Source organism: Esox lucius, chromosome 13 (genome assembly GCF_011004845.1).
Source record: "Esox lucius isolate fEsoLuc1 chromosome 13, fEsoLuc1.pri, whole genome shotgun sequence".
Lineage (NCBI taxonomy): Eukaryota > Metazoa > Chordata > Actinopteri > Esociformes > Esocidae > Esox > Esox lucius.
Genome location: NC_047581.1, coordinates 1,455,796 through 1,478,659, shown reverse-complemented (window position 1 = coordinate 1,478,659; position 22,864 = coordinate 1,455,796). Strand labels below are relative to the sequence as shown.

At 39.8% G+C, this 22,864-nt stretch overlaps 1 protein-coding gene and 1 long non-coding RNA gene across 3 annotated transcripts in view; both read left to right on the top strand.

The window, feature by feature from the left end:
* The window catches only part of pappab (pregnancy-associated plasma protein A, pappalysin 1b), a 222,641-nt gene that overhangs the window by 45,625 nt on the left and 154,152 nt on the right, over window positions 1-22,864 (top strand). For both annotated transcript variants that reach the window (XR_003782799.2, XM_029124699.2), the window contains exons 5-7: window positions 393-585; window positions 6,455-6,576; window positions 12,773-13,274. Coding sequence is in view for 1 of the 2 variants with exons in the window: in XM_029124699.2 (XP_028980532.2) it covers window positions 393-585; window positions 6,455-6,576; window positions 12,773-13,274 (817 nt within the window). In the remaining variant the exon portion in view is untranslated. The remainder of the gene's footprint in view (window positions 1-392; window positions 586-6,454; window positions 6,577-12,772; window positions 13,275-22,864) is intronic.
* LOC117595435 lies at window positions 18,572-19,724 on the top strand. The gene is made up of 2 exons (XR_004576716.1): window positions 18,572-18,604; window positions 19,128-19,724. It is a non-coding gene; the product is annotated as an uncharacterized LOC117595435 (long non-coding RNA).

The following is a 22,864-nucleotide window of genomic DNA, read 5'->3' as shown; positions in this document are numbered from 1 at the left end:
ACACAGAACACACAAACATAGCCAGAATAACCAATTGTCCAAATACTTTTGGTGCTCTGAAATAGGAGGACTATGTACAAAGTGTATTCATTTCAAAATGTGGAATCAATACTTACACAATCTATTCTCATTGTAATTGATTGATTTCTAAGTATTAGGCCAAAAGAAGAATGCTACACTGTCCCAAAAATTATAGAGGAAAATGTACATGTGTATATATTTATCTATGTTTTAATGGTGTAGTTCAGCTTTTTTTTTTTGTCGTCCCTTATGTGTACCTTAAAAAGAATAGAGTTTGAAAATGTCTGTTTTTACTATTTGTGGGTGTCTTAACGTTACAAATTATACAAACGCAATATCATATCTTTTTTTGTTTTTGTATCCACTTGAAGATGATGACTGCACAGACTCTTTCACGCCCAATCAAGTATCCAGAATGCATTGCTACCTGGATCTCATCTACCAGTCATGGAGGCCAGATAGCAAACCACCGCCTGTACCAATGCCTCCCCGCCTGGTGGAGCAAGACAAAGACTCTCTCACTCTGGAGTGGTTCCCTACTATTACCAGCCACTTCTTCCACAGGTGAAAATGGGCAGCCTTTATGCTTAAGCATTATTTCATTTCAAGTGTTATTTTAGTAAATGAAAAGCATATTTTGTCGTTTACCGTATGTACATAAGTGTTTCAAATCACTATATGTCTCTATGTAAATAACTCTTGTCAATATTAGCAGTACTGTTCACTGCATAGATCACGTTTGTTTATTATGATTGACATGTCAGCGACGGCACATCAGGGGTAGGCCATATAATGTGTCTATCAGAAAGGAGAATGTTTTCCAATTATTTTACTTCCTGACTTGTCCATCATCAACATTGTCCTTTCAATTAATATCCACCACCACTATTTTTCCACCAGTAAAATACTAAGTTGTTTTTTTGTTCTTTCCTAGATATTGCAATATATTGTTCTTTATAATATGTAGACTCTGTTGATGTTAATAATATTTTGTGGGATACATAGTATGCAAACTACATCTTAAGATACTGTATTTTTGGGGGGTTTGAGTCTTTTTGTTGATTTTGTAAAAGTGTTAGGATGTTGTACACACCTAAAAAAGGGTTCCGTTAGAGTTGTTTGGCTGTCCCTGTAGTGGAATCCTGTTTTTTAGTTCTGGAGAATGTTTTTTTTTGTCAATCAATCAAATGTATTTATAAAGCCCTTTTTACAACAGCAGTTGTCACAAAGTGCTTTACAGAGACACCCGGCCTTAAACCCCAAGGAGCAAACAACAGTAGTATTGGATTTCAGTGGCTAGGAAAAACTCTCTAAGAAGACCGAATTTTAGGAAGAAACCTAGAGAGGACCCAGGCTCAGAGGGGTGACCAGTCACCTTCTGGCTGTGCCGGGTGAGATATTAAGAGTCCAATTGGAATAATTAATACATTTCTCTGGGCTAAATCCAGAGCCTATTTGATTCTAGACTAGGTCAAAAGTATGACCAGGTGGACAAGGACAGGGACAGCAACGTGCCCCCCAAACCAGGTACTCCGCAGGTGTGGACCAGGACCTCATCTCCTCCTAAAATGTTAAACTGGAGGAGACTGAGAAAAGTTAGAAAGTGCATTCCTCATATCCCCCAGCACAATAATATAGCAGCGTAACACCTTGGAACTGAGACGGGGGGGTCCGGCGACACTGTGGCCCTACCCAGGGGAGGCCCCGGACAGGGCCCAACAGGCAGGAAATCAATCCACCCACATTGCCAGGCATCAACCAAAGGGACACCCACCAACCGCAACCCCCCTGAATGAGGGCCGAGTATTGCCAGCAGCGTACAACCCAATTACACAAGTGCGCAACAGAGAGTCAACAACAAGCCAGTGACTCTTCCCCTGAAAGGCATTGGAGGGAGGGCATCCCAGTGGCGACGAGAGCCCACCTGGCAAGACAGCAAGGGTGGACAGTATCATGCCTACTGGTCACCTTCACGCCCCCGGGCCAGGCTACACCTAATTATAAACCGTGCTGTAGAGATGAGTTTTTAGTAGACACTTGAAAGTTTGCACTGAGTTTGCATTTCTAACCTTAATTGGCAGATCATTCCACCGTATTGGAGCTCTATGAGAAAAGGCCCTAGAAATTCTAGGTACATTTAAAAGGCCTGCATCTTGCGATCGTAGGTTATGTGTAGGTATGTATGGCTGGATAATTTTAGCAAGATAAGTAGGAGCAAGTCCATGTATTGATTTATAGGTTAAGAGTAAAACCTTTAATCAGCCCTAACCCTAACAGGCAGCCAGTGTAAGGACGCTAGAACAGTTCAATTTTTTTTGTTCTAGTTAGGATTCTAGCAGCCATGTGCAGCACTAATTGAAGTTTATTAATTAATTTGTCTGTATAACCAGAGAGAAGAGCATTGCAGTAATCTAGTCTAGAAGTAACAAAAGCATGGATACATTTTTCTGCATCAGTTTTTGATAGAAAGTTTCAAATTTTTGCAATGTTTCGAAGATGAAAATAAGTAACTCTTGAGACATATTTTATATGTTCTTCAAAGGAGAGGTCAGGGTCAAGGGTAACGCCGAGGTTTTTTACAGTTTTTTGGGATACGACCATGCAGCCGTCGAGGTTCACAGTGAGATCTGCTAACAACACTATTTGTTTCTTGGGTCCTAAAACGAGCATTTCTGTTTTCCTTGAGTTTAAGAGCAAGAAATTCTCTGTCATCCACTTCCTAATATCTGAAATGCATGCTTCCAATGTAGCTAATTTAGGGGCTTCTCCATGCTTTATTGAAATATGTAACTGTGTATCATCAGCGTAACAGTGAAAATTTACATTGTGATTTCGGATTACATCGCCCAGAGGGAGCATATACACTCACCTAAAGGATTATTAGGAACACCATACTAATACTGTGTTTGACCCCCTTTCGAACTGCCTTTATTCTACGTGGCATTGATTCAACAAGGTGCTGAAAGCATACTTTAGAAATGTTGGCCCATATTGATAGGATAGCATCTTGCAGTTGATGGAGATTTGTGGGATGCACATCCAGGGCACAAAGCTCCCATTCCACCACATCCCAAAGATGCTCTATTGGGTTGAGATCTGGTGACTGTGGGGGCCATTTCAGTACAGTGAACTCATTGTCATGTTCAAGAAACCAATTTGAAATGATTCGAGCTTTGTGACATGGTGCATTATCCTGCTGGAAGTAGCCATCAGAGGATGGGTACATGGTGGTCATAAAGGGATGGACATGGTCAGAAACAACGCTCAGGTAGGCCGTGGCATTTAAACGATTCCCAGTTGGCACTAAGGGGCCTAAAGTGTGCCAAGAATACATCCCCCACACCATTACACCACCACCACCAGCCTGCACAGTGGTAACAAGGCATGATGGATCCATGTTCTCATTCTGTTCATGCCAAATTCTGACTCTACCATCTGAATGTCTCAACAGAAATCGAGACTCATCAGACCAGGCAACATTCTTCCAGTCTTCAACTGTCCAATTTTGGTGAGCTTGTGCAAATTGTAGCCTCTTTTTCCTATTTGTAGTGGAGATGAGTGGTACCCGGTGGGGTCTTCCTCTGTTGTAGCCCATCCGCCTCAAGGTTGTGCGTGTTGTGGCTTCACAAATGCTTTAGTGCATACCTCGGTTGTAACGAGTGGTTATTTCAGTCAAAGTTGCTCTTCTATCAGCTTGAATCAGTGGCCCCATTCTCCTCTGACCTCTAGCATCAACAAGGCATTTTCGCACACAGGACTGCCGCATACTGGATGTTTTTCCCTTTTCACACCATTCTTTGTAAACCCTAGAAATGGTTGTGCGTGGAAATCCCAGTAACTGAGCAGATTGTGAAATACTCAGACCGGCCCATCTGGCACCAACAACCATGCCACACTCAAAATTGCTTAAATCACCTTTCTTTCCCATTCTGACATTCAGTTTGGAGTTCAGGAGATTGTCTTGACCAGGACCACACCCCTAAATGCATTTGAAGCAACTGCCATGTGATTGGTTGATTAGATAATTGCATTAATGAGAAATTCAACAGGTGTTCCTAATAATCCTTTAGGTGAGTGTATAGTGAGAACAATAATGGGCCCAGAACCGAGCCTTGAGGAACACCAAAGCATACCTTTGACTTGTCAGAGGATATGCCATCCACACTAACAAACTGATATCTTTCAGATAAATAAGATTTAAACCAGGCTAAAACATGTCCACATAGCCCAATATGGGTTTCCAGTCTCTCTAAGAGAAGGGAGTGATCAAAAGTGTCAAAAGCAGCACTAAGATCAAGAAGCAACAGGACGGATGCGGAACCTTTGTCTGACGCCATTAGAAGGTCATTTGTTACCTTCACGAGTGCAGTCTCAGTACTATGATGGGATCTGAAACCAGACTAGAGTATTTCATAAATGTTATTTGTCTTAAGGAAGGCATTCAGTTGTTGGGAAACACATTTTTCTAAGATTTTTGAGAAGAACGGGAGGTTCGATATTGGCCTATAATTGTTTAATATGTCGGGATCCAGATTCGATTTTTTTAGAAGAGACTTAATTTCCGCAATTTTTTGTGAGTTTGGTACACATCTGGAGGAAAGGGAGCAATTTATTATGTTCAGCATTGGCTGACCTAGCACAGGAAATAGCTCCTTAAGTAATTTTGTTGGAATCGGGTCTAGCTGAGAGTTTGTAGGTTTAGAACTCATTACAAATTTAGTAAATGTGTCGAGCGATACGGTATCAAAAAATGCAAGTGTCCCCATTGACACCTGGTCAGGGAGATTCAGGACATTTTAAGGACAACTGAGATTTTGAGGACCATAACTATTTAAGGAGGAGTCAGTTATTTGTTTTCTAATGGTGATGATCTTTTCATCAAAAAGTTAATGTATTAATTACAACTAAAGTGAAGATCCACTTCACTTGCTAAGCTTTGCTTTTTTGTTAACTTTGCAACTGTATCAAAGAGAAATTCTGGATTGTTTTTGTTCACCTCAATCAGGTTGGAGAATTAAGCTGATCGAGCTGACGTGAGTGATTTTTGGTATTGTAGTGTACTGTCTATCCAGGCTAGTTTAAATACTTCCAACTTGGTGGAGCGCCACTTTCGCTCCAATTTTCTGGAGGCTTGCTTAAGTGCTCTAGTATTGTCGGTGTACCAGGGAGCAAGTTTCTTGTTGCGTATTTCTTTAGTTTTTAGTGGTGCAACTATGTCTAATGTATTTCGCAGTGTTGAGTTTAGATCCTCGATTTGATTGTTTACAGATTTATTTACTCTGTCGTTAATGAGCGAACTTGTAAGAATATCAAGGAATTTATTTGTAGTCCGAGAATTTATAGTACGGCTTTTGAAACTCATTGTTTGCGGAGTAAGTGGATTTCTTGTTTTAACGGTAAATGTAATAAGACAGTGATCTGATAATCCAGGATTTTGTGGGGAAATTATTAGGTCTACAATATCTATTTCTCATGACAGGACTAAATCTAAAGTGTGATTGTGGCAATGTGTTGGACCTGAGACATGTTGGATAAAACCCATTGAGTCAATTATGGCTTCAAAGGCCTTTTGAAAAGGATCATTGGACTTTTCCATATGAATATTGAAATCGCCAAAAATTAGAATACTATCTGCCATGACTACAAGGTTAGACAAGAATTCTGGAAACTCAGTGAGGAACATTGTGCATGGCCCGGGGGGCCTATAAATAGTAGCAATGTAAAACGATTTATCGGCCTGGTTGACTTTGATTAGTAAAACTTCAAAAGAATGAAACTCAGTGATATGTTTGAGAGTAAATTTATATTTACTGTCATAAATATTAGCGATATCCCTTCCTTTTCGGGATGCACAAGGGATATGATCACTAGTATAACCAGGAGGAGAGGCCTCATTTAAGGCAGTGAATTCATTAGGCTTTAGCCACGTTTCACATAAACCAATAACATCTAGTTTATGGTCAGAAATTAATTCATTTACGGCAACTGCTTTTGGAGCAAGGGATCTAACATTTAGGAGTCCCATTTTGAGATGCGAGGTGATACAGTAATTTTTATTTTTATTTGTGACCGAGGTGGATGAAGGCTTTATCTTAATAAGGTTGTTTTTGTTAGCACTAACTTGTTTAACTTTTCTCAGCCTGGAACGAGTCACAGTGGCAATAGGTAAAGCTGTACTAACTACTCTGGCTATGCTATCGACAGACTCCACTATGCTAGCAGGCTGTTTTTTTTGGTTTGTCATTTAATGACTTTGTACCTGATGGAAACCGTTGCTTTTTAATAGAACCATTTGGGTTCCACGTAGAAGCCTACCTGGAGCTATAGGGGTTCTTCCTGGGACCAAAAAAAGGACAATGTTATGCGGCCCCAATTATTTAAGAGTCTAGGCTGTCTCTAAGTGGGTACCTGTGCTTTTCTGTTGGTTTCCTAGAGAAGTGGGATCAGTATGTGACAAATGCACAGAGAGGCGAGTCCTACTGCAGTACGCCTCCAACTCCTCGTCGCCCCGGCCCTGTTTGCCTTCTGGACATTGGAGTCCTCGTGAGGCTGAAGGTACCCATTAGACATATTCCATGCTATGCTATTTACGTTTTGTATTTTTAGTCTGGCTGTTTTGTAGATCTAATTATTACGATCACAGAAGTGTAGGGTGATGTTTTCCTTGAACAACACTTACACAACCATAACTTTGTGCTGCATTTAGAATGATCTATTTTTCTACAGGTGTATCTCAACAGTGAGGAGCACAGCTCCACATGCACTAAGCCAGGGGATAACATATTACTCTTGCTGTTTCTGTACTATTATTGAATCTAACCAGTCAAATGGAAAAGTAAAATTAACTGTCACTCTAAAATTCAGTCATAGCACTCGAGTCAGTTTAAAAATAGCTGTTCACTACTCTACAGATGTGTACAGTTCCATACACTGTGGTTTAAGACACTGCCTCACAGTATAACTGCACTTTTGTGGCCAGGTATTGGAATCCTAGTTACGAAATATTGAAAATGTTTTGATGTTGTTTTGATAAATAAAAAATAAGTACTAATATTTTTATAATTATAATTGTAAATGTAAAATATAACATGGTTATTAATTTTCAGTACTTCAAGAATTTTTCAGATTCATACAATTGACATTGAAAACTCTATAGAGAAAAACAGAGGAGATTTCATTAAATTCAGTTATGTAAGAATACAACATGGGCCCAGATGGTGGAGTTGTTTTTATAGGTTTAATTCAAAATCCAAATGCCAAAAGTCAGGCAGGCAATGTTCAATACATAGAGGATCAGAAAGGCGAAGGTACAGAATCAGGCAAGCTCAAAAACAGGGTCGAGAATAAACAAGCAGAAAGATTGGTCGGTACACAGGAAAAATTAATAATCAGCGAGCACTCAATAGAACGGCTTAGTATGTCATAACAAATACAAAACAATTCCTCACAAAGCAAAAGGTGCATCAAACTGAACTAAATAGAGAACTAATAAAAACCATGTGGGTGAACAGGTGTTTAATATTCAGGTGATTGGGAACTGGGGAGTGAGCTGCATTCATGGAGAGTGGGAAGTGCACTGTGTTCTGGAGGCAGAGGATGTGAAAGGACAGGTGAACTGGGAGTTGGTCTTACAAGTTGCAAATAAAAATCGCTATTTAAAACTTAAGAAGAATGTTCACATGGTTCTTCATTTTGGGGGTGGTGCGGGAATTCTGGTAAATATTGCTCATGTACAATTCTGTGTGTGAGTAGTGTATATAACTACAAAATATAAGATGGAATATGTACACTACCATTCAAAAGTGTGGGGTCAAGAATTATCATTGTTTTTGTAAGAAAAGCTTAATTGTTTGTACATTAAAATAACTTGAAATGTATCAGAAATACAGTGTAGACACTGTTAATGTTGTAAATTACTATTGTAGCTGGAAATGGCACATTGTGTTTGCTAATTCAAGTTTATCATTTTAAAAGGCTAATTGATATGGCTAATTTTGCAGTTATGTTAGCACAGCTGAAACTTGTTGTGCTAATAAAAGAAGCAATAACACTGGTCTTCTTTAGACTAGTTGAGTATCAGGAGCATCAGCAATTGAGGGTTAGATTACAGGCTCAAGATGGCCAGAAACAAAGACATTTATTTTGAAACAAATCCATCCATTCTTGTTCTAAGAAATGAAAGCTATTCCAATGCTGGAAATTGCTAAAATACTGAAGATCTTGTGCAACACTGTGTACTACTCCCTTCGCAGAATAGGCATAGCCCAACAGCAAGAGGAGAAATACATCAGAGTGTTTAGTTTGAGAAACAGACACCTCAGAGGTCCTCAAATGGTAGCTTCATTAACTAGTACCAGCAAAACACCAGTCTCAATGTCAACAGTGAAGAATCGACGGGTTAAAGCCATATCTCAGACTGTCAATTGTTTAGTGGTGTTACTGTGGGAGATTTGTATAGGGTTAAAGGCATCCTGAAGATTAAGCCATGCCATACCTGTGGACTGTGCTTCATTGGAGCCTACAACAGGACAATGCACCCAAAGCACTGCTCCAAACTATGCAATAATTAATTAGGGTAGAAGCAGTCAGCTGGTGTTCTGTCTATAATGGAATGGCCAGCACAGTCACCAGATCACCTTTGAGCTGTTGTGGAAACAGATTGATGTAAGAAGTGCCCATCATGCCAATCCAAGTTGTGGTAGGTGTTTCAGGAAGCATGGGGTGAAATCTCTTCAGATTACCTCAACAAAGTGACAGCTAGAATGCCAAAGGTATGCAAGGCTGTAACTGATGCCAAGGGTGGATTCTTTGACAAAAACAAAGTTTGAACAACACTTATTTCAGTTAAAAATAATGATTTCTAACCTTGTCAAAGACTATATTTCCTATTCCTTTTGTTATTTTCTATTCAAACTTATTTCATGCATGTTTTCATGGAAAACAAGTACATTTCTAAGTGACCCCAAACTCTTGAACAGTAGTGTATATAAAACATCTGGGAAAAATAGAAAACACATTTGAAATGTTCTTTGACCCCCAATGTGCTGTACTTCTTTACAACAACCCAAATATAACCTCACTCGCCTGACAGCCTCAAGCTCCACATACACACTGTTTGCAATCATATACATACCCACAAAAACTATTCATTCACACAATCCAGCTGCTCTGAATCTCACTCATGCTCATATAAATCCCCACCGAAATGGAGCTTCATCACATTAACTTTTGATGATATTCATACTGAAAGCTTTTTTTTTACCTGTGTCCTCATGCAGCTCAATGGAAGGCCAAACAGTTTCAGTGATCAGCCTTTCTCTGAAAAACAGAGAAGAAAAGGGAAGGGGGAAAGGAGGAAAATGTATATAGACATAATCAGGCATGTGAAGTTGATTCGGGATTGCCATGCAAATTGCCCTGCGGTTTGCGGCAGTCCATGAGAGGGATCCCACAGTCGATTGAAAACATGCGATGGAAGAAGGAGAAACCCAGGAATTTGTCTCGCTGGCCCGCCCTCACTCATTAGTTTATGTGTCTGTATTATGTCTGTGTTTGCCCCATAGCCGCACAAGGCCATAAACTCACTTCACTGCCCCTGCGCTAGCAGCGATCAGCCAGAAAAACTTCATGACCTTCAACACACATCTTCATGGCATTAAGGAGAGGACGCATTGAATGCTACGGACAGGAGTCAGCGCTTAATGCCACCACCAACAAATGTTTTGACCAAGCACATCTCCTGCAATTGACAAACACATCTGGGCTCCCCCCTAGCTATAGAAACACTTTTACGATGATGATGTTCCGGCTTATTTTCTTATTGAATAGTGTGGTTCTCCTGCCCGAGTACTCTTTGAACAAGTCTTGGTCTGCATGCCAGTGTTTTTAGAGGCTGTATCGATCTTGCTTGATCTCTTACTCACGAGAATATAGTCTGTTATGTGTAGGTGAGATTAAGTGAGTGCCAACACCTACATTGCCTAGTTCTGAGTATTGGTTCTGAGTTGACTTACCTGGTTAAACAAATGTAATAAAATGCAAAATATCCTGGTGGTGATTCATGAGTTTGCTAAGTATGAGACCTGTTTAGCGATCCTTTAGGCCATGAGACGATACTGAATGAAGGAATAGCAGCCAACTAGTGGTCTTCAGTCTCGCTAGCAATTGCTCAATTCTTATGATTATTCCTAAAACGTTAGTAGATACCAGTAAGCCTTTTACTGGCTAATAAACTGTTCAAACGGCCAGTGGCAAAAGCTAACAGTTCATATATGCTATTTGTGGTGGAGGTAAACTTAATAAGAAACGTTAGACAGTTTAACGCAATGCTCAATAGTGTCATTCACAAATGAAAGAAAAAAGTATGTTGTTATGGCATGAAAGAAAAACATATGTTGTTATACCATGAAATGAAATAGCTTTGGCAGACTCGCTAGCAATTGCTCAATTCCTATGACTATTCCAGTAAGTTAGTAGATACTGGTAAAGCCTATTACTGGCTAATAAGCTGTTCAAATGGCCAGTGGCTAAAGCTAACAGTTCGTAGACACTATTTATGGTGGAGGGAAACTTAGTAAGAAACGTTAGTCAGTTTAACTGTATGAATATCCTTCACAAATGGCCAATCAGCTGTTAAAACGGACAATGACAAAAGAGGATTTGTTTATAGACAAAACACGCTATACACCTGTTGACACCTGTTGAACATAGAGCTTTGTGGTGTAGTGATTAGTGACACAGCCCTTTCACATGGGTGACCTGAGTTCAAATCTCAAGAGGGCAATAGTTTCTACTGTGGTCCGGCTGAACTAGGATTGCGTGGTTTCTTGTTCTTCCTGGTTTACTATTTGAGTAATTGTTTTGTCTGTTCCGAATAAAAATATAATTTTATAAACCTCCCATTTTCGGGCTGTTCTTGTAATAGGTTGTTTATATAACCTATAAGCAGAATCATAATAATTCCTCAGTTAACCATGCAAGTTTGAATGCAAGTGGTTTTGAAGACATGGGGCACAAATCAGCAAAAAAGTTACATAGTACACCATTTTCGGGGGCCTTTTATGTCTTGACTGGCCCACCTGCATCTTTAAATCTCAATCCACCATCATGGTTTAATGGTAAAAAGACCAAGGCATATGTGGCCTTAACATTTACCAATTACCAACCTTCAGTGCATTATAATGTTACTTGACAATACATATAATGTAACATAATTGACTTGCAATATAACTTCTGCCCAACCAGACTCATGTTTAACTGACTGGTAGAAGTACGAAATTAATTCAAACCTAAATTTTCCGTATTGTCACCCTGAACATTTTGAGCACTGATTTTCATATTTAATTTTCTCTATGATAGAGTAGCATATATTTCTATTGGATCTATTAAGTAACTGTATTTATACATCGTAATACACTTTTTTTTATTGAGTTTTTGTTCTGCAGGCATGCAGCTGACTAACAGGTTTTCCCTATGCAGCTTGAGATGATTTGATTGAATGTTCTGGTTTTATACTGATTACGATTTTTTCCTACTTCAGTTGTGGCATTCCTTTACACATGGATGAAATGGCCTGTGAGATGTGAGGGTAAAGGAGAGGCAAAAACAAAAGTAACAAAACAACACTGACATGAAGAATCACGTCTCTTGTCTTTATGGAAAAGCTTACGGTCTCAAAACTGACATAGACACAATAACCCGTGAGGTACTGGTGAAAACAAGGTACCTAAATGGAGATCATGATAACTAATTCAAAACAGTGAGTGTGTGTTGGATGTGCTGCTCCCATCTACTCCAGCCGGCAGTTAACACACCGGTGTGGTGGAGCGCCGGAGAGGGAGAGAGCACAGCGCAGCGCGAAGCAGCCCTCACTTGGCCATTCAGTGACGCTTTGAAACTATCTACAGAGGTTTTGTGTTGGCATTTAAAAAGCCAGAGTGCCCCTGAACATTGGAAGGACTTATTGCACCACATACCATATGTCTGAAAAAATAGTAATAATAATACAGGATCTGAGAATAATAATTATAACTCCAATACTGGGCCTTCCACAGAACTTCCAGAAACACCCCCTAACCTCCCAAACACACTGACATACATTAACCTTACTTTCCATTTTATTTTTATACCAATAGGCTTTCACATCGAGGTGGAACAAAAGGCCAGAGACTGAATTAGATGGTTTTGCTTTGTTGTGTGCATACGTATATCTAATGTACTCTTTGTGTTTGTTATACTTTTGATATTGGTATTGATTGAGGGAGCGAGGGAGTGAATACTTTTTTTTGTCCGGCAATAATGCAGACATAGCTGGGATACACAAACAGCACTCATTTACCACACATACCACAGAACATACTTCAAACAGACAGTCATTCTGAGAGTGCTGGGCTATGATGTCTGTGTTTTGGAATCAGTTCTATAGTGAGTGGGGTTTTGAGTATCAGCCGGAATGTAGCTGTTGATATTGTTCATACAGTGGGTTTGTGATGTCTTCATTGATTGGTCTCACTTTCTGGATGGTTCTGGATTTGTGGAATTCTAAGATGGTTATGCCTTGTTGGCAGTCTCTCTAATGTGGTTTCCTTCACATGAGGTCCCGTGTAGCTCAGCTGGTCCAGCATGGTTTGTGGGTTTGATTCCCACAGGGGGTCAAAGTAAATAGGAAAATGCAAGCACTCTCTACTCTTAGATGCTTTGCATAAGCACATCTGTTAAATTACTAATATGTAAATGTTGTGGTCTTTCTCAGGTCCTCCGGACGTGGAGCAGGTGTGTGAGCCCAGCGTGCGCACATGGAGCCCCAACGCAGGTATCGACTCCAGCAGCGTGGGTTCTCCTCCTTGCCCCCTACAGGGTTGCATGCTTCAGCTGGAGTTCCACTACCCGCTTGTCCCTGACTCCCTGGTGGTGTGGGTGACTTTCTTCTCTCCTGAGGAAACCCAGCTGCCTGCCATCCACAACATCCTCCTGCTGACCGTCAGTGGCCTGAACGTCTCCCTGGGCCCACAGAACATCTTCTGCGACATGCCGCTAACTCTCAAACTGTCTGTGGATGAGGAGGTGTACGGCGTGCAGTTTTTCACAGTGGAGCAGCACTTAGAGATTGACGCAACACTTCTGATCTCCAAGTCGGAGTGCCCGTTGTGCCAGGCCTGCCAGCCACTACGCTACCATCTTCAGCGCCAGCCCCCGTTCTCGAATGCCCCCCATGGTATCATTGTGCCAGAGTCGAGACGCAGATATGTGGACAGGTGAGAAAGAAGAGACTGATTTATTACTTACCTAGTGTACTTCAAATATACTGTTCTGTATAATAAATTAAAATACATTATTTGCATTGTTTTGGTGGATTCTATTAAATTCACACTTTTTTACAGCCTATGAAGTTTTTTTATGCTTTGGTGGGCACTTTGCTGGCAGGTTGGGCAAGTGTGTAGTCTTAAAACACGGTCATCAGCTGAGGTCAGAGTGGAGAATTTCATAGCTAGATTTCGGACCATATGAGAGAGATTCAGGATTCAGACATTCAGGGAGAATCTGGCACTTAATGTCATGATCAATAATTTGGGGAACTGTATCATTCCAGCGGTGTGCAAGTGTTTGAAGACTGAGGACGTCTCCTCTTCTTCCCTTCTCTCCCCGGGACAGTGGCGTGAAATTATTTTGTCAAGGCCGGCCAGAAATCAGTCCAACCAGCAGAGCAGAGGAGGCCCTTGACTCCAGCTTGTAAACATGTTCACACAGGTCTAAAGGCTGGCCCTTACAGCCTGACCCTGACAGACAGTGGAATAAATCTATTCAACAGGCTTCAAGTAAAGCCTTTTGCACATTGAGTATGGCAACAGCCATAAGTCTTCTAAAGCTTGCTTGCCATGTGTTCTCCAATGACCTAAATCGACGAGTTCCCCAAAGTGAAAACATGCAACAAAACACAGAGGTGATTAGAATCTGCTCCTACTAGTTTTCAAATGAATAGATTAACACTTTTAAGACACACTGAGATTAATACTAGCATTACTTAAACTCATATAACTTATTTAAAATGGCGGAGGGGTTCGACAAATTCCATTGCCAGTAAGGAAGGCCCACAGTTGGGCAATAATTGTCCTGCTTCAGATCAGAATACTGGCATATAAGACTATGGTGGCTTTGACGAGGAAGAGGTGGAAGGTCAGTTGGGGGTAGAATTTTAACAGGCAGAAATGCGTTAACCGTCAGTCAGTACGAGTTAGTTTTTTAGGGGGGTCTTAAAGTGAATGTGAAGGGACCACACAGTTTGAGGTGACAGGGCCAGTGGCTCCTCCCCTTGCCTCTAAGAGATCCACGATTGCCCAGAGGTCTCTGCACCTTGTCTTCCCGTATCAACCATACTAATTTAATACTGTGGAAGAAAGAGTAGTATTTGTGGGACTTTACTGAATGCCTGAATTGCTAAAAGGGAGAAAGACATTTGATTAACATCATTATGAACCAGAAAAAAAACCAGTCAAGTCTAGTTCAGCTGGCCCGCAATTAAAAGTGATAAATATTGTTGCCCTCAAACCTGGGTCTCCCATACACGGTGTTGTATGACCAGTGTTGGTATAGCATCTTGACATTAGACATTTTTGTCATGCATTAACATCACGCCAAGTTTGAATATTTTGCTAGACACCATTAAGCATTGTGTTAAACTGGCCAAGGTTTCTTGTTAAGTTTACCTCCTCCACAAATGCATCTATAAAATGTGAAGCTTTTGCCACTGACTGTTTTAACAGCTTATTAGCCAGTAATAGGCTTACTAGTATCTACTAACTTACTACTTGGAATAGTCATACTAATTTAGCAATTGCTAGCGAGACTGAAGAACTTTACACTGCCAAAGCTATTTCATTTCAAGGCACAAAAACATTAGTTTTTCTTTCGTTCGTGAATGACATTGATAAAATGAGTATGAATATAGGTGATGATAACTTACTTTTTTGTCAAGTGAAAAGACGAGAGAATCATGAAAAACCCATTACTCTTTTGCCGCCCAAGGGGTTTTGATCTAGCCTATATTACCCCAAAAATGGATGCACGGATGCATACTTTGAAAATCCACCAGAAATAATTATAATTTAACTGTAAACTGCTTCAGTTTAGGCTTACTATAATGCAGCTACTGAAGGTTGTAGCCAGCAACGTTTTTGTCTATCCCGACTGTTAGATTCTGTCAATTTTTGATCCATGAACAAAATGTATGCAACCGGTAGTCAGGGGAGAATCTTCTATATTTAGTATGAGTCCAAGATCTTCTATAGTTCTTACATGTTCTCCAATGATTACAAAGTTAATACAGTCAGGACACATAGGAGACAGTCAGTGTTCATAGCCAACCATTACACAGACCATTATAAGAAATAGTTTATCTTCCAAAATACCCTTGTATGGTGTATTCCAACCTATGATCCAAGAGTCTGTTCAGAGAGTCCTATGCAGGCCTAGCAGGTGGTATGGACAGGGTGTTTGGGACCCATCAGTAATGGGGCGTCACATTTCCTATCTAGCTTCCTTTGTACAGAGATAGTTAGTACTCTCATACATTGTGTCAAACTTAATTCAATTACTTTTCATGCCCATTATCTATCATGACCCAAAAAGCATGTACGGACGCGTACTATGAAAAACCACCAGAAATAGTCACAATATAACCGTGAACAGTTTTGTTTTAGGTTTACTATGACGTAGCTACTGAAGGTTGTATCCAACTAAGTGTTTGTCTATACGGAAAATTAACCCTAATGCATAATTCTTTTGAATGTGACGAGATTCAAACACGGGACTGTTTGCAGGTCCGCGTTTCTCTCTTGATATTTAACAAGAGTCAGTCAGTCAGTGACATTCTCTTCTCGGCTGACTCTGCTTACATGGTCTGGCAAAAATGTATTCAATTGAGCTGACCAGACTTTGTCCTTTCAGGCTGTGATTGTGTTTTGTGATCCACGTCAATGCAATCTCAATAAATACGTTTTTGTCTTTTCCCTGTGAAGTGTAACCTCAACTGAGCAAGACAGAATCCATTTAAGTTCAAAGCTTTTTTTTCCCCAGTCTTTTTAACCCAGAAAACATTATACCACAATAGTGCATCTATTGTCTCTGCTCTTTGAATGGCATTACAAGAGCTGCCTCTATGGCTTCTCAATGGATGAGCTCTCAGTGAGACAACTGTAGTTACACATTCGTCGGCTGGGAGTCATTTGTACACCTACTGTAAGTCTTTGTTACCTACTGTAATTGTTACCTGGTAATTTGATTATGCCATGTAGAGCTGTCCCATGTTTTTGAGATTGCTATTATTCATTAATTATCTTCTGTAGGGTTAAATAGCATGCAATGTTAGCTGCTATGGTGATTGCTTTGGGACCTTATCCTTGATAATGGTATATGTCTTCAGACGGGGTCTTCCACTGCAGGACACTCATTAATTCACAACGTGAATGAATACAGAGTTACCTTGTGGGAGGCCATTGAGTCCCCTCATAGCTATTTACTCCCCCATTTCCTATTCATATGCCCTGACCCTTTGTGTTGCTGCACAGGGTGAAAGACACTTTTAACCACTAAGCCTTAAGCCCACATGAGTGAAAGTGAAAGTTGGCTAATTGAAAGTGACAGCTCTTTGATGTTCTTCTTTGAGTCCTAAGCATAGTAGGTCACCAGGGAAGTTCTCCTTCACTAATCAATGTATTTAGATCACTGCTGGTGTAATGAGGACAATTGTCATTGTGGTTATATAAGATATATCATCTGTAAAAAGCGTTACAGTTATTTTTTTATTTTATAATTTTAAAGGAGAGTGGAAACTCTCCTTACTTTATTGGTTTTCTTTAAGGCTTTTATTGAAAGTGGGAATCGCAGGGAAGGGAGGTGAATAGGAGACATATTGGTGAAAGGTGGAGGCGAGTATTGAACCCTAGTTTCCAGCAGAGAGGCATGGATAAGGATGGAGCCAGGAGTTGGGCTGTATAGTTGTCAGTCAGTTCTCAGTAAAAAAAACTGAGCTGACAGCTGAATGCTGACTGACCGAACACTAAACTATGTGAAATTAAATGGATATACAATTTTTTGGCACATAAGACCTCCTTGTAACTACGTAGGTGCACTACGCATAGGAGTAGTTAACGTACATAGACAGAGTTAGAATGTAGACACACCACAAATCCAAACCCCCAAAGATTACTCCCACTGGTCAGGTTTATCCTATTTCATGCTTATTGTATTTCTTATACCATTTTAGCTAAATTATACACAACAACATTATTGGCTCAAACTTTGTTTGTTTGTTGTTATAGTCCACGCAATGTAGACGTGCCTAGACAAACATACACTGATGGTGATTCACTCTAGGTAACAGCTTCTGCAAATTAACAAAATGTAAATGTCTCTTTTCAGCCAAATATAAATATAACCCTGTTTCCAAAAGTTGGGACACTGTGTAAAATTTGTATTGTTCCTAGAAACAGATGTGGTCACTTTGAATTTGATGCCCGCAACATGTTTCAAGAAAGCTGGGACAAGGGCAACAAAAGACTGGAAAAGTAGTCTAATGCAAAAAAAACGTGGTGGAACATCTCATAATTATTAGGTCAATTGGCAACAGGTCAATAACATGATTGGGTATTAAAAGAGCATCCTAGAGAGGATGGGTCTTTCAGAAGTAAAGATGGGGAGGGGTTCACCACTCTGAATGACTGCTCAGGCAAATCATTTTAGAATAACGTTTCTCAATGTAAAATTGCTATGAGTTTGGGAATCTCATAATTTAAGGTACATAATGTCATTATAAGATTCTGAGAATCCAGAGAAATCTCTGTACGCAAGGGACAACGCTGAAAACCAATATTTGATGGCCATGATCTTCAGGCCTATATCTGAAATCCAATATTAAGCAAATATGGAAAGACATTTCACTTTCAGAACTTCAGCAGTTGGTCTCCTCGGTTCCCAAACGCTTGAAAGGTCTTGTTAAAAGAAGAGATGAAACACAGTGGTAAAAATTCCTGTCCCAAACTTTTTTTAAATGTGTTGCTGGTATGGGCTGAAATATGTGCCACCAGAAACTGAATTTGAATTATTTATATTTGAATTTGAATTGCTAAACTTGAATAATTGCATTGAAAAACTGAATTTGAATCACATAATTTGAAATTGTATTGTTTAATTTGAATAATTGCATTGAAAAACTGAATCTGAATTTTATAATTTGAAATTGAATTTATTCGTTTGGATCCGAAGTCCAATAAAATGTGATCCTCACTGAAAATTAAACTCTCTATATATCTTCACATTCACTTCTCACAATTCAGATTCAGTTCTCAAATTCAATTTCAAGTTACTGAGACAGACATCCAGGTAGTTGGAGGATGAAGGAAGAGCAATCGAGCGCAGATCGATAGATAGCGTTCATTGGCGCATAGGACTCCTCTTGGGCAAATCAGCACATACGTTTTGGAGCATAGTACATGAAACAAGGAAGAAGCTCTTGCTTTGCCAGTGGCCGGCCTTGACCCAGAACGCCCAGACTGGTGTGACCACCATGGATTCGGCTGGGACAAATACGGTAATTACAATTTAACATATCTACGATCTTTTGTTTAATTGTCGTTAATGTTATAGCTGTTTTGTAGAAACGTTTCGTTTAGTCCGCGAGCATACACAAATCATGTTTACAATTACATTAGACGACTAGCTAGCACCATTGTTCTATATTTATGACTAGCACGATAGCATTGTTTCAGCTATTATTTTAGCAACGCAGCAAGGAGCGCTGGAGCTAGTCTACAAACAGCAGTGCGTACAATAACATTTTTTTCAAAAAAAAGTTTTACTGTCAGTGAATAGCACCGAGTGAAAGTCAATGATTACCAGCTACCTCTCTGTAGCTCACATCTCCTATTTGGAATATTATTAGTCCCACAATAAATATTAATAATAATATCCTACTATTAATGTATGAAATGATGTCATCTAATACATAGTATGTCAGTGATATCCGAAAAGAATAGCTACAGCTGATGAAATGGGTTGCATTACTAGATGATGTATGTTAACAATTCATTAATACTATCTTCTGTTGGTTTTAGGGAATCCAAATTGAGGATTTTGATTGGGAGAGCTCAGGGCTCTCTCATAACTCTGCCAACACAGGTGTTACCGTGCCAGAAATGGAATGTCCATTGAAGACCGAGAACTCTACGCCTTGCCATTGATCCCCTTTCTCATTCAAATAGTTTTGGAAAATATATTTATTTGACCACAATCGCACATGCCTTGTACCTACTTCACCATCATTGACAGTCATGCCTGTGCCAATCAGAGGACTAAAGGCTTTTAATAATTCATGATTGCTTAAGTCCAGTCTAGGACCCCATGTATCCAGGCACCTTTTAGTCCACCAAATTTTTTAAATCGGACTTCTGTCTCGCTGACACAACCACAGGGAAGTGGGAAAGAACATATTGAAGGACATCTTCTCTGACAAACATTGTAATGGTGCGATGCACATATGGAAATGCTTTTTGTGGTGTAACATTCAATGTGGCTAACAATGATTTATGATCTAAAATATCAAATCAATTAGCCATGCACACTGGGTCATTTAATACACCCATGAACAGTGAATTGGGTTAACATATACGAACTGGATTTGACAAAAAATGAAATAAAAGACTGCACAAATATCTTATCTATTACTATTTGAGTCTGAATGTACAGGTGCTGGTCATAAAATTAGAATATCATCAAAAAGTTTTTTTTCCCAGTAATTCCATTCAAAAAGTGAACCTTGTATAATGTATACATTCATTCCACACAGACTGATATATTTCATGTATTTCTTTTAATTTTGATGATTATAACCGACAACTAATGAAAATCACAAATTCAGTATCTCAGAAAATTAGAATATTAATTAAGACATAAGAGTATGAACATGAAAAGTATGAGCATGTACAGCACTCAATACTTAGTTGGGGCTCCTTTTGCCTGAATTACTGCAGCAATGCGGCATGGCTTGGAGTCGATCCGTCTGTGGCACTGCTCAGGTGTTATGAGAGCCCAGGTTGCTCTGATAGTGGCCTTCAGCTCTTCTGCATTGTTGGGTCTGGCGTATCACATCTTCCTCTTCACAATACCCAATAGATTTTCTATAGGGTTAAGGTCAGGCGAGTTTGCTGGCCAATTAAGAACAGGGATACCATAGTCCTTAAACCAGGTACTGGTAGCTTTGGCACTGTGTGTAGGTGCCAAGTCCTGTTGGAAAATGAAATCTGCATCTCCATAAAGTTGGTGAGCAGCAGGAAGCATGAAGTGCTCTAAAACCTCCTGGTAGAAGGCTGCGTTGACCTTGGACCTCAGAAAACACAGTGGACCAACACCAGCAGATGACATAGCACCCCAAACCATCACTGACTGTGGACATTTTACACTGGACTTCAAGCAACGTGGATTCTGTGCCTTTCCTCTCTTCTTCCAGACTCTGGGACCTTGATTTCCAAAGGAAATGCAAAATTTACTTTAATCAGAGAACATAACTTTGGACTACTCAGCAGCAGTCCAGTCCTCTCCCAGGCGAGACGCTTCTGACGCTGTGTCTTGTTTAAGAGTGGCTTGACGCAGGGAATGCGACAGCAGAAACCCATGTCTTGCATATGTTTGCGTGGTGGTTCTTGAAGCACTGACTCCAGCTGCAGTCAACTCTTTGTGAATCTCCCCCACATTTTTGAATGGGTTTTGTTTCACAATCCTCTCCAGGGTGCGATTATCCCTATTGCTTATACACTTTTTTCTACCACATCTTTTCCTTCCCTTTGCCTCTATTAATGTGCTTGGACACAGCTCTGTGAACAGCCAGCCTCTTTAGCAATGAACTTTTGTGTCTTGCCCTCCTTGTGCAAGGTGTCAATGGTCATCTTTTGGACAGCTGTCAAGTCAGCAGTCTTCCCCATGATAGTCTAGTTCTGTAGACTACACAGAGAGACCATTTAAAGGTCTTTGCAGGTGTTTTGAGTTAATTAGCTGATTAGAGTGTGGCACCAGGTGTCTTCAATATTGAACCTTTTCACAATATTCTAATTTTCTGAGATACTGAATTTGTGATTTTCATTAGTTGTCGGTTATAATCATCAAAATTAAAAGAAATATATGAAATATATCAGTCTGTGTGGAATGTATACATTATACAAGGTTCACTTTTTGAATGAATAAACACTTGAAATATAAGTCTGTGTGGAATGAATGTATACATTATACAAGTTCCACATTTTGAATGGAATTACTGAAATAAATCAACTTTTTGATGATATTCTAATTTTATGACCAGCCCTGTATATGCATATTTGAAACTGAAACATTTCACTTAAACCTGATGAAATGCCTGCCCTAGATGGAAGGCCTCTGTCATCACTTGTTTGAACTCAGTAGAAGTTTGCATATGCTTAACAGGTAGGTGGATTGTATTACAACATGCAGCGACTGTTGGGTAGCAAATTGTATGTGAACCATACAGGATGTCACAGGTGTGGTTGAACTGCACAAAGACTGAAGTTTCTCTTCTGGTAAGACAGGAATGTGGCCCTGTCCTGTGAGCCACTGGAGAAACGTCCTGGGGGACAGGTGACCTGGATAGCCTACTGTGTCACCCGCCTCTGGATGTTCACCTTTTCAGAGACAGAAAGCAAACAATCATGTTGAATATTTGGTTTACCTTTACCAGCACAGAGGTACATAAGTACTCACAGTGATAATGAAATCTACATGGAAACTTAAATATTACCAAATAAAAAATTACAAAGTGGGATGTTTTCCATATTCCAAAGAAAATGTATTGCAAAAAGTTATTCAAGTAAATGGCTAGCTATATCAATATAAAACAAAATATTAATACAACAGGCACTATATAGACCACAATACCATATGCACTATTACATTTAATATAAACATGACTGTTTTTACACTAAGTTGACAAAATATGATGTTATTATATAGTGGCAAGCACGGTTTTCTAGCTACTAGCCCATATTTACTGTAGCGCTAGCTAGATAATGCTCACAACAAAATAATGAAAGCACTACTGGATTGCTAGTTTTAAAAACCATCCCTTTTTATTTTCCCTGCAAATACGGAGAACAGCCAGCTTTCTTTCGAAGAGTAAATGTGCTATTTTAGTGTTCAAGTCAACCGGAATTAGCTATGCATTCAAGTAAAAAGAATAGGGCTAGTGCTATGGTGTAATTGCCCTGAAGTTTATGGCCTTACATTATGCTAGCACCTGCCAAACACAGCGACCAGACACGCTTACTACTCTCCCTCCCTCTCAGTAAGCAATACCCTGACGGTGTCAATGACAATCACAAGGAGTAGTTAAACAATCACGCTGAAGACATGACATGTCTACTTGGCGGCGGCTAGCACTAGTTACGTTTGCAACAACATTTTCACCGAAAGAAGAGGCAAACGTTTAGAAATAATAAACACCAGGCAAAGATGTTGTTACCAGAGCTAGTAGGCCACCATAAAAACCCGGGATATTAGCTACTGTGTTTGCAACGTCGAGAGAAATTTAATTTCCCCTGTTTCTACAAAACAGATATATAATTAACGACAGTTAAACAAAAGATCGTAGATATGTTAAATTGTAATTACCGTATTTGTCCCAGCCGAATCCATGGTGGTCACACCAGTCTGGGCGTTCTGGGTCAAGGCCGGCCACTGGCAAAGCAAGAGCTTCTTCCTTGTTTCATGTACTATGCTCCAAAACGTATGTGCTGATTTGCCCAAGAGGAGTCCTATGCGCCAATGAACGCTATCTATCGATCTGCGC